Here is a 12,388-nt window from a genome sequence, read left to right on the forward strand (position 1 = left end):
ATATGGATTTATGTTATTTGGGTAGGGTTTTGATAACTCAATCGTATCAAAGATATCTATAGTCATTACATTACATTACATAATGACAATGTAAACTCAATGTTATAGATTTGAATCATATAATCCAACGAAATTCCAAACTCAAAAGGCATGTCATTAATATAAACTCAATATTACATTTTCAACTTCTCTACATTAGTATAAACTCAATATTACAGATTTGACTTCTCTACATGAAGAAAGAATACACTAAAGTTATAGTATAAGGTGTATAATCCCCAGGTTCGGAATTGTAAAACTTCGCCAGACAAAAAAAATAATCAAGCTGAAAACAAAGAGAGGGAAATTTAGACATGCAACAAGATTTCTTGTGGTTATCCACGTATCTTCTTCTCTGCAACTGTATATTTTGTATAATCCTTTAGTACATATCGATATGTACTTGGTGAAATTATAGTACATATCGTTATGTACTGGGTATCTGACTCTTCAATTTGATGAGATAATTCCTCCGGTTTCTTTCATAGACTTGACGCCCGTCAGTATGTTGCATGCATCTCCAGGGGATGCAACTGCGAGTATTGTTTCTTTTTTAAATTTGAGATTTCTCAGACTCCGCCATAGCTTGTTTCATTTCATGTAACTCCTGTCGTAGAATTGTCAACTGCTAAAGATGCAAACAAAACTATCGAATCGAGAGTTAAACATTAATGACTTACAAAACCTATACCAGTAGTTGAGTAACGAATAGGATCTTGAAAAGATACCACTAAAATTCTTGTTTACGAGGAGGGGTGCCCCCTCAATCCACATTAAAATGTTTTAATCATCTATACTACATTAATGGAAAGCAAAAGTTGAAATTCAAAAATAAAAATTACCATACGTATACAAAAACGTACTAAATTTTTTTAGAAGATAGTGATATGCAATGTTTAAAATCTAGTAGATATTGATATGTACTAAGTAAATACTGGTAGATATTGATTTATACTCCAAATAAAAATTATGATTAGTTCCAGATACATGTTAATACTATCAAAATTGGAGTTGTATAGTTGAACTCCATTCAAATATAATACATAAGTAGGTAGAATAATATTATAAGCGCCGTGAAAAATCAAATGCATTTAGACCAAAGATATACCTGCATATATCTTAGAGACTTGCACCTATGATGAGAAGAGATTCGAACGGTTCAAATTAGATCATTCTAAAACCACTAATCAGCTGAGTTTCCATAAAGGTTCTACTTTGGGGTATAATAATTGAATTAAAACAAAGCATACAAGAAAACTACATATACAACAATAAAGTCAAATGAGTACGAGGCATTCAGAAAATAGTCAATTAATATCCTATACATGAGCTTCATATCTACTAGTCAATTCATTTACACATTTCAAATAAAAAACCGCAGTACATATACATATGTACCGAAAGAAAAGGATAACTGAAAACCTAATATATATTAATATGTATTGTGTAAAAATATAGCATATATTGATATGTACATAATAGAAAAAACATAGATATTGATATGTACCAAATGTAAATTACCTAGTAGATATTGATATGTATTAAGTGAAAATCTAACCCCATTTACTTCCTCTAACTTTCCTAGCCTCTTTGTACTACCAACTTTCTAGATAACAACACTTGTAGCCTCTTTCCTGCACATTACAGAGCTTGGTGTTAACAACATGGTTTAAAAACAGATATATGGTATTTGAGGGAACTATTACGAAACATAGGTTATACCTTGGTTCTTTTTAACACTCTTAGTAACAACGACATCACGTGGTTGCTCAACTTCGGGATGATGTATGTGATGGCTAAGCTCATTGATTGATTCATCCCATGGGGTAATATTCATACTCAAACCACTGCGTCAGAAAATAGGCACACATAGTCATGTTATCGGGATAATTATAAGCCAACTAAAAATATTTCATTTATATGCAACACATGTCAGCCCCACCTGATGTTCTGGAAAGTAAGATCATGGATCTTGCGCACCTTGGGAACCGTTGTGTTTGAAGAACACAAAATGTTTGCATATTCACACACCATTTTCTGATTATAACAGGGTCATAAAAAAATTTAGTCTCAAAATAATAATCACTTGAAAATGTAATCTGCACTAAAGTTTATATTAGATGTAATACAAAATAAAATTATGGAACAAAAAGGACTTACATTTTCTTCAAGTAATAACAAATCCAAAGTGGTAACTGCTTTGATATCCTTAAAGCCGACTTCATGCCCCTTACAGGTGTGCGTAACTTGAATCTGGCAGGGCTTCCCTTTTCTAATATCAAGTAGCAGTTTGATAGCCATATACTTGGTAACTGGGTTTTTCTTGGGAGAGTTATATCATTATTGAAGCTTGGTATAATCACAGGCTCTGCCTATGCTAATCAGTAGCTCAGTGCTACAAAAAACAACAACAACAAAATCCAAAAATCAATACTGAAGGGAGACCAACAACAACTAATGGGAACTAATCCATTAAATACATTAACACATTAAGATACTCATAAATTGAAGGGAAACCGAAAAAACCTAAAAATAAATAAAGAAACAAAAAATGGGTAATAAATAGAAATAACAATGTAAGATGGTATTCATTGTTGATTCTACTAATTTACTCGAGAAGGAGTTTTTTTCTCAGTATGGCCTTTACCAACAAATATATGCAACCATACATTAAACAATCAAGAGAATCCAATCAAAAATAAAATACAAATTCAAGAAAATTAACAAATGAGAAAGACAGTAGTTACCGTGTAGTCTTTAGAGAATATGGTGCAGAAAGAAATGAGAACCCTGGAAAGATAACCATTCTTGAGGTTTATTAGGGGAACATTTCAAGCAACGAATGAAATTGATTAGCCGGATCTGAATCAAAGGGATATAAGGTCGAAAATAATGGTGTTAATTGTTAATGGGTTATATTTTTCTACAACGAACGGAAAAGTAGAAGTCGAGTAAAAGCCTCATTTTTCTGTAACGGACGGAAGAGATAACACGAATTAATGTCCACAATAATGGTTGTGTTAATGTCCCAAAACACCATCGGGTCCCTAGTTATATTTTGGGCCATTTTTGTGTGTCTGAAATGTAGACTTCCATTTATTATGTCTATAATTGTATCTGGACCGTCCTTTATGTGTTACAAATGTACATGACCGTAGATATAGAAAAACACCATTATCCCTTATAATATAGATAGATATATATAATCTCATACTCTAAATAAAAACTCCACAAAGGATTTGTAGCACCCATTGTTGGAGATGCTCTAAAGAAACTCAGGAGAGTAGATGGTTAGAAAATCAGTCATAGATTTCTTGAAAAAAAGTTCACAAAACCTCATCCATGAACGAGTTAGGAAGGAATCTAAACAAGTAAACTTGGTAGGAGGGATATACACTACGACAGCTGAAAAAAATCAAGGATTGAAGGTATGTAGTGGTATTTCTCACCTCTTAAAACTCCATATAACCTAAAATCTTCCTATTGGAAACTCAGATCTAAACAAGGAAGGAAGGTTAGAGAATACATATGAGTTTGTCAAAATCAAAGATTCAAGGCATCGAAAAACACTTCCAAACAAGTAAAAACGTATTCGATCATCATAATTTGGTTTTTTCCTATTAAAGGTATGACGTTCGGAGGAGGAAGTAGTTTACTCGAAAAAAGAAAAAAACACATTTGCCTGACACCAAAACTTTATCCAGTTGGGGAATGTTTTACATCATCACATGTCTACAAAAACTTATGACCTAGAAACCATGCATGACCTAGAAACCTGGGGGGCCCTCCGAAAGAAAAGACAAATTAAGTATTATTGCATATCTCGCAGGTAACACGATGGTGGCGAGACAATCGTACGAACCCAGGAGAAACTAGTGGCGCGACGACCAGAGGACTTGACGCAATGAAGCCTGGAGAAACTCTCCACAACGACCTTATCGCTGGAGAAGGACAACCCAAGAATCAATATAGATAAGGGTTGACAGATAACTCTGACTCCGACGAGGAAGATAACCTCTACGAGAGATATTCAAGAAGACTGAATGAGAAAGTTGGAACAACGTAACAAAAAATTGGAGAAAAACAGAAGGTTGAAACACCGGGCAAAGGACAAAAGACCACCCACCATCCCAAAGGAGATTCTCGAGGAGGAAAATCCTCTGGAGCAGTGCAGTTACAAGACATTGCTCACATCGACATACCAGACACCTCAAACGAGGTAACTGAGGACAGGTTCCCAAGAGGAAGTAAGGTTACCAGAAACAAAATTGCATAACTTGAAAAGAGAAAATTTGTGATTAGACTTGAAGGCAACCCGAATTTAACCGTCCAAACACTCGGGAAAACTTAGGATGGTGGAAATATTAACCATTTAAGACCTGAAGTGATGGTGGAGCCATGTATAACCCTAGATGCAACCAAAAAACTCGCTAGTCAGACCTATGCAGGGAACAGTTGATAATAAAATACTCAAATGTACTTATAAAGTACTGAGTTGCAGAAATCAGAAATCAAGTCTATGTTCCAACAAAGGCGTACATATGTTTAAAGGTTTAAAGTCGGAAGAGCTTATAAAGTTGAGGCCTAGTGATAAAGCACATCCACACTTTTAACCAACAAGCCCAGAAGAGGCCACTTTTATAAAGGAAAAATCTGACAAGGCGCAACTGCGTCGATCCACCGTAACGTTTCCTTCGACCACATACTTGAAAGATCCTTCTGAATCACCAATAATACAAATAATTACAGAACAAGCCAGCAAAACTACCAGACACGAGCTCGTTAACTGAACTAATTAATAATTACAATATTCATCAAATTTCAGTTTACCTCATCCACATGTAGGAGTGACTGGAATGCCGTTAACAGAACTGAGATTGACATCGCATGCTTCACTTGCCACAATGTCCGATGATAAGCAGAGCTACGTTTGGCTAGTGACTCCAGTTTACTAAACGTGAAAGAGATATGCCCTTTGAGCTCCTATAAGATGAGAAAGCAGAGAGGAAACAAGATAAATATTTAGTATCAGCTGCAAATAATCATAAACGATCGACCATACACATGCTTTTACTAATACCTTGAACTCTTTCTTTCTTTCAGATAGGTCATCAGCCTGGAATTCATTCTCTTCGTGGTAAATAATCCCACAAAGCTTTTCTTCCTTTTGTCTTCTTAAGTCGCTCTTAACATCTTCGTCCACCATTTTCAACTTCCCATCCCAGTAAGTATTAAACTGTATGTCGTCCAAACAAAAATGTTCAGAATTTTTGTCCTCCACCAGTTGATCGTTGATCCAATCTCTGTCGACCTTTCCAAGTGATTCATCAGATAACATGTTCGAAAACCACTGAAGCATCTGTTCTCCGGCAATCATACAAAAACCCCTGAGTGGTCTTTCACAGAAGTAAGGTGCAGCTAAAGATAGGAAACAGAAATCAAGTAAAGGTAGAGTATCCTGATAACCTTTTTCTTTTCCAACAGTGCTGCGTGAAGGAAATACTCATCAGCATAGTGTCCAATCTCAGGCTTATCCTGTCCCTTTACCAATTGAATAAGAGCATGCTAAAAATGTAAAGAGAAAAACCAAAAAAATCTCAGTTAAGAATAATAATTATGTAGTATGAATCAGGCAAGCAAAAAGATGTAGGTAATTAAATTATTACAGTGAAGATTTTGTAATCATCATATACTTCTTGTGCACTTTTATAACCACCATTTACTGCCTTGTGAATCGCTTGAGAAACATAGGGACCAATAATATTCTCCACCTCTTCAAAACTTGTCCACCGCAGCAAAGCCTTCACATCAGAGCTGGAATAGAGATAGGAAAAAAATTAATTTAGTGATTATATACTAGTCTTTCATTACACTAAACATCACTTGGATTTAAAATGAAATAGGTCAAAGAAAACAAGAAAAAACCAGCAAAAGAAAGGGCATCACACAAGATATGGGTGTTAAAATTACTGTGATGTTTCCTAGAATAAAATAAACATATAAATAAGGAATTATGGGATTTGTTCGTGTCACATCCGCTGTAGTACTACTACTACAGTCTGATGAGCAGTAGTAGTTACTATATGTGTTGTATTCCTCATGCATCAGAATAAAAGAACAGAGGAACAAAACAGCCGGCTGAGATAGCTAGTTACGTTACTCATAATGTTCCTAAGTAAAAAACACCATTCAGAAATTTCAATCCACAATCTAAATCTCTATATGTCAGCAACTTTCAGATGTACTAATTGTACAGTAATGTTGGTGAAATGAATACAGGTAACATTTATATCAAGGACTATAACTTATAAGGGAACTGGAGGTCATTAACATGGATGCAAGGAATGAACGAAACAAAAAGAGAAGGAACTTTCATCTGGGAGAGCAGTTGTAACCCACAACTTAGGTATGTACAGTAGCGTTGAGAACAAAAGCAGCAATAACATAAGATGAACAAGAGCAAGTTTAAAAAAGATGGACAAAAATTTGGCCATCTCTTGGTAAATAAAGAAGAACGAATCCTAACTGCAACAAAAAGAAATCGAAGAGTAAAAGATTGAGAAGAGAGGGGGTTGAGGTACCTAATTTCTTCGGTGTTGCCTATTTCAGGGCTACAAGGTTCCGCCTTTCGTTCCGACATAATTACTGATAAACGAATTACAGACAAAGTTATTCAGAATTCATTACCTAATTAGACAACCGAATACACAGTATATCTACAAATTCAATTAAACAAACAGACTTCAAAACATAATTAAACGGACGACCGAGAGAAGGAACCCTAGATTACCTTGGAATTTAAGGAAGATCGTTTAGATCGCAGAACGAGAATTGAGAGACAAAAAACACGGCTGAGGAAAATGGAATAGAAAACAAAGGCTAGATGTTTCTCTATTTATAACAAAAAAAAAAGCGCCAGGACCGCCTTGGGGCTAATTCTGGTCCAAAAACTCGGATCCGTTTAAAATGTGGTCCATCCAAAAAAAATATTTAACCGAAGATCCAAAAAAGTTATGGTCTTGCTAAAAGACCTGAGTACCCTTCTTAATTTACGTGCGGATGTTAGAGAAACAACATTATTTTCTTCCATTAAACAACTTCTCTTTGTTACATCCTGTCATTCTATGCTACTTCACCATATTAAATTGATCTTCTTAATCAATCAAAACAGAAGAAAATCAACGAGGAAACCCTAGATTTGATGAAATCATCACAATAATCTGAAACCATCAGAAAATCAATTGAAAAATTAGATCTAAACGAAGAAAAAAATGGTGAAAACAAGAAGAAAAAATTGTACAAGAAGATATTGACATAGTTGCTCTAATGGAGATTCGTTTTGGATCTTATGTTATGATTCGGTTTCCTGTTACTCCTTCACCAGCAATCAAATGGAAGAGAAAACGTTGTTTCTGCTTCACCAACAACAATAAATAAAGACAAAATGTTATTACTCCTTCACTAACAAAAGGGAGGAAAAAAGGTACAGATCTAAAAATCACTTCTAATTTCACTTCTAAAAGAAATAGTACATATCAATATGTATTTTTTGATAGTTAGGTTAGAGTTTTTATGTATGATCTAAGAGTGCATGCTGACATGTACTTTGTAAACCCACTTTTATGCTTGAGTATGCATTAATACATATCAATATGTAGCGTCATATATATTGTTGTTCTGTATATATATAGAACCCTCCATTATGCTTGAATAAGTATCAGTACATATCGATATATACCATGTAAAGACCTCTTTTATGTTAAAACCTCTCTGTCAATGTGTAACGTTACTTACTATTTTGTGGTATTTTGTGTATAAAACTTATCAGTATGTAGTAGTCCATAAGTAGCATATCAGTTTGTGTGTAAAACTTTCCAGTATATATTGATACGTAATATGGTTTCACCCAGTATATATTCATATGTACTGAGTCTCATAGCCGTAAAATGGTTCGTAGACTGTTGTATATTATGTATAATATATGCATTATTATAAGTTGTAGCATGATAAGATATTCATTGCTCACTAGCGACAATGGTGAATTCAGATTCAAACATGAAATGAAAGATTAATATTCCTATCTTTATGTACATTTAGTCAAAGATAGTGAATCCCAAATCTAACTTTATGCATTTAGTTATATGAAGCTACAAATTTTTCTTGTACTGTGAAAAACTTGTGTGGTTGTATTTTTCTTTCAATATATACTGTGCGAGTCCTCTAATATTTTATTGTTTGTCTACCAAATAAACCCAGTACATATTGATATGTACCATTGGAACCTAGTTTATATATATACCAGGTACACATCAGTATGTACTATGTTTTATCTTGCTAAAAGAAAAAATAAAAATGTTTTTGTGATTTGTTACTTAGGTCCAACGATAATTTAGGTTCTTGTCGGTGCAATGCATATCGATATATTGATGTAGTATGGATCAAAATAAACTGTATAAACCTTTAGTCGTAGTTTATGCTTGATTATGCCTCGGCAACATGATGAACCTTATTTAATACTTCAATATACGTGTTAATCGAAGTTCTTTGACATTGCAGTTGTGCTCATCTTTTAAGCAACATAAATCTTTAAAGCCTTGAAACGAAAGGGTGAAACATAGACTTCTCGACTGGCCCGACGCGACGATACAAAACAGCAAAATAGGACAGAGCAATTGGTTTATAAAATTGAACATCGGAGTACCTAAAGAAGTTCTTATTTTCCTTTGAAACAACAATTGTACTTTCTTTGTTGTTTGATGTTAATAATTCTTTTACTTTAGTAGAAAGTATTGTGATATGGATTTATGTTGTTTGGGTAGGGTTTTGATAATTCAATCATATCAAAGATATCTATAGTCATTACATTACATCACATTACATTACATTACATTACATAATGGTAAACAATGTAAACTCAATGTTATATATTCGAATCATATAATCCAACGAAATTCCAAACTCAAAAGGCATGTCATTAATATAAACTCAATATTACATATTCGACTTCTCTACATTAGTATAAACTCAATATTACAGATTCAACTTCTCTACATGAAGAAAGAATACACTAAAGCTATAGTATAAGGTGTATAATCCCCATGTTCAGAATTATAAAACTTCGCCAGACAAAAAAAATCAAGCTGAAAACAGAGAGAGGGAAATTTATACATGCAACATGATTTCTTGTGGTTATCCACCTATATTCTTCTTTGCAACTGTATATTTTGTATAATCCTTAAGTACATATCGATATGTACTGGTTGAAACTGTAGTCCATATCGTTATTACTGGGTACCTGACTCTTCAATTTGATGAGATAATTCCTCCAGTTTCTTTCATAGACTTGATGCCCATCAGTCTGCTGCATGCATCTCCAGGGGACACAACTGCAAGTATTGTTTTTTTTTTTGAATTTGAGATTTCTCAGACTCCGCAATAGCTTGTTTCATTTCATGTAACTCCTGCCGTAGAACTGTCAACTGCCAAAGATGTAAACAAAACTATCGAATCAAGACTTAAACATTAATGACTTACACAACCTATACCAATAGTTGAGTAACGAATAGGATCTTGAAAAGATACCACTAAAAAATTTGTTTATGAGGGGGAGGCGCCCTCTCAACCCCCGCTAAAATGTTTTAATCATCTATACTACATAAATGGAAAGCAAAAATTGAAATTCAAAAAGAAAAGAAAAATTACCGTACATATACAAAAACGTACTAAATATTTTTAGAAGATAGTGATATGCAATGTTTAAAACCTTGTAGATATTGATATGTACTAAGTAAATACTAGTAGATATTGATATATACTCCAAATAAAAATTATGATTAGTTCCAGATACATGTTAATACTATCAAAATTGGAGTTGTATAGTTGAACTCCATTCAAATATAATACATAAGTAGGTAGAATAATATTAGAAGCGCCGTGAAAAATCAAATGCATTTAGACCAAAGATATACCTGCATATATCTTAGAGACTTGCACCTCTAATGAGAAGAGATTCGAACAGTTCATATTATATCATTTTAAAACCACTAATCAGCTGAGTTTCCATAAAGGTTCATAACTACTGTAGGGTATAGTGATTGGATGAATACAAAGCATATAAGAACACTACATATACAACAATAAAGTCAAATGACCATGGAGCATTCAGAAAATAGTCAATTAATATCCTATACATGAGCTTCATATCTACTAGTCAAATCATTTACACATTTCAAATAAAAAACCAAAGTACATATACATATGTACCGAAAGAAAAAGATAATTGAAAACCTAATAGATATTAATATGTATTGTGTAAAAATCTAGCATATATTGATATGTACAGAGTAAAAAAAACATAGATATTGATATGTACCAAATGTAAACCTAGTAGATATTGATATGTATTAAGTGAAAATCTAAACCCATTTACTTCCTCTAACTTTCCTAGCCTCTTTGTACTACCAACTTTCTAGATTATAATATTTGTAGCTACAAGTTATTTTTTTCTAATTCTACACGACTTGATGCTCCTTATAGTTAGCTTGAAATAAATGTCTATCAATTCTCTCCCTACACCAATTCTACTTGTTTAATTAAACACTTCGACAAAAATCCATAACGAAAATGAGATTACCATGCACGGCAACTTTAAAATTAGTTAAGTCGAGACACAAAAACATAAGTCCATTGTACTCTACATTTTCTTTTGAAAGTACATTAAAAATACACTGAGAAAGATACTAGTAGTTCAACGAAATCTCTATCAAATTGTAAATATACAAGTACAACCATCAATTTTGTGAGCCTTCTTTGAAAATGTACGAGGTGAGAAAAAATAGCAAATGTTTGATTTAATCATTTAGAACAAAAAGTTTACATTCAGGTTAAACTTACCATAACTCGGATCATTGGACAGTCTAAATAACCGCCCCTTGATGAGCTCATCAGTTGCAACCTTCTTTTCTATTAAGATGTACACAAGAGTATTCAAGTTCCTGAAAGCACATGAATGTTGAAAATATTAAATTAAAATAAAATATAGCTAGATTACAACTTTGTGATTCATTGTACCAGTAACAATCAACTTTGTGACATGCCTCCAAAACTCATTCGCATTATACCAAAATAACTACTCAATTCGTTCAAAGCAAACCAAAATATTCACTCAACTAATTGGCACTAAATTTAACCTACATTATACCTTGTAGACCATAAGCTCACTGATTACTTCAACAACATAGGAATAGGAACTAAAAGTACAAAAGCAATATTTAACAAACTTTGTTCAAATAAAACAAATCAAAACCATAAGAATATTAATCAAATGAATACATTTCATCACAATTTACAAAAATCTAATTAGTCAATTCCCAATATCAATCAAATCAACAATTACTAAAAGTACACCCGAGAGCATATTATCCAATTCTAAAGCCCTTACTAATTCATCCCATGTCCAATTCGTGTTCTAAAAACAATTTAAAAAAACTCATGTTCAACTAGTTGTCTACCTACTCAATCCTGGCTCCTTCCCGTTTCCATTCCTTACACTCATGTCATTACTACCATTAAATTATAAAAATGATGAACATAAAAAGAGAAATAAAAAAGTAAGAATAATCTTCATCGCTTAAACCCTAGAAATGCAGATGTAGAGATGAAGAAAACGAAGATTTACCATAATCTCCTACTTTGGTTTTAGTTTGTAGATAAACTTAGAATTTTCTAGTTTGTGTCCATCAATCGCCATCGCCAGAACTCTCTAGTTGTTGGAGAAGAAACTGAAAAAAAATAGATCTAACCTAGAAGGGTGTTTTAGGCACTTATAAAACAAATTTTATTACTTTCACGCGTGTGATGAACCAGGAATTAAGTTTTTAGGTCCAAAAACATGATTTAGGACCAGTGTTTAAAAAAATTTTAGGACTGGACTAGCCAGTAACCGGGTCAGGAAAAACTAGAGTAACTAGTAATTCCTAGAAAAAAAATGGGGTATAACAACCACACCCAATAATTCGTTCGGCAATCTGTATGGAATAAACTCCAATATAATTTCGAGAGCATTAACTTAAAAGTGAGACTCAATCAACTGTGATTGAACTACGCATTGTTGATCTGATTTATCAAGTGTGTTTGAACTACGCACCAACTCCAATATATTGGATTTATCAACTGTGATTGAACTACACACAATCTGTGATATTTCAGTTATATAATGCGGAAAAGAAATAAAATCTAGGGCTAATTCCTACGGTGTGCAAATATAGCAGCTATATTAGCAGTTAGGGAATCCTCCTAAGTCCTACGGCAGTGCTAATCTAGCATGCTAGTCAAAGAACCAAACCGCGAT

The 12,388-nt window shown here is 33.3% G+C and overlaps 2 protein-coding genes and 1 long non-coding RNA gene across 4 annotated transcripts; all 3 read right to left on the reverse strand.

Annotated features, from left to right (window-relative positions):
- Window positions 1-1,273: 1,273 nt before the first annotated feature.
- LOC113281032 lies at window positions 1,274-4,242 on the reverse strand. Its single transcript, XM_026529669.1, has 5 exons — window positions 2,787-4,242; window positions 2,200-2,434; window positions 1,982-2,076; window positions 1,762-1,886; window positions 1,274-1,673 (listed from the first exon to the last, which is right to left on the reverse strand). Exons 2-5 carry the CDS (start codon window positions 2,338-2,340, stop codon window positions 1,621-1,623), a joined length of 414 nt encoding a protein of 137 aa, XP_026385454.1. The 5' UTR covers window positions 2,341-2,434; window positions 2,787-4,242; the 3' UTR covers window positions 1,274-1,620.
- Window positions 4,243-4,392: 150 nt separating this feature from the next.
- LOC113281030 lies at window positions 4,393-6,905 on the reverse strand. Of its 2 annotated transcripts, XM_026529668.1 has the most exons (7): window positions 6,830-6,905; window positions 6,621-6,684; window positions 5,706-5,853; window positions 5,506-5,604; window positions 5,120-5,398; window positions 4,870-5,022; window positions 4,393-4,758 (listed from the first exon to the last, which is right to left on the reverse strand). In XM_026529668.1, exons 2-7 carry the CDS (start codon window positions 6,677-6,679, stop codon window positions 4,678-4,680), a joined length of 819 nt encoding a protein of 272 aa, XP_026385453.1. In that variant the 5' UTR covers window positions 6,680-6,684; window positions 6,830-6,905; the 3' UTR covers window positions 4,393-4,677. The 2 variants fall into 2 exon arrangements, with proteins under 2 accessions (XP_026385453.1, XP_026385452.1); XM_026529667.1 differs by lacking the exons at window positions 6,621-6,684; window positions 6,830-6,905 and adding an exon at window positions 6,439-6,577.
- A 2,106-nt stretch (window positions 6,906-9,011) lies between these two features.
- On the reverse strand, window positions 9,012-11,820 carry LOC113277286. Its single transcript, XR_003324844.1, has 3 exons — window positions 11,717-11,820; window positions 10,933-11,033; window positions 9,012-9,518 (listed from the first exon to the last, which is right to left on the reverse strand). It is a non-coding gene; the product is annotated as an uncharacterized LOC113277286 (long non-coding RNA).
- Window positions 11,821-12,388: the final 568 nt, after the last annotated feature.

This window comes from Papaver somniferum, chromosome 5 (genome assembly GCF_003573695.1).
Source record: "Papaver somniferum cultivar HN1 chromosome 5, ASM357369v1, whole genome shotgun sequence".
NCBI classification, from domain to species: Eukaryota; Viridiplantae; Streptophyta; class Magnoliopsida; order Ranunculales; family Papaveraceae; genus Papaver; species Papaver somniferum.

Coding starts and splice junctions, on each gene's coding strand:
- LOC113281032 (XM_026529669.1), bottom strand. CDS start 2,340: ATGGCTATCAAACTGCTACTTGATATTAGAAAAGGGAAGCCCTGCCAG. Junction 1,887..1,981: donor CTTACTTTCCAGAACATCAG/GTGGGGCTGACA, acceptor TTTCTGACGCAG/TGGTTTGAGTATGAATATTA. Junction 1,674..1,761: donor GAGTGTTAAAAAGAACCAAG/GTATAACCTATG, acceptor TGTAATGTGCAG/GAAAGAGGCTACAAGTGTTG.
- LOC113281030 (XM_026529667.1), bottom strand. CDS start 6,533: ATGGCCAAATTTTTGTCCATCTTTTTTAAACTTGCTCTTGTTCATCTT. Junction 5,023..5,119: donor AAAGAAAGAAAGAGTTCAAG/GTATTAGTAAAA, acceptor CTCATCTTATAG/GAGCTCAAAGGGCATATCTC. Junction 4,759..4,869: donor CACTCCTACATGTGGATGAG/GTAAACTGAAAT, acceptor TTGGTGATTCAG/AAGGATCTTTCAAGTATGTG.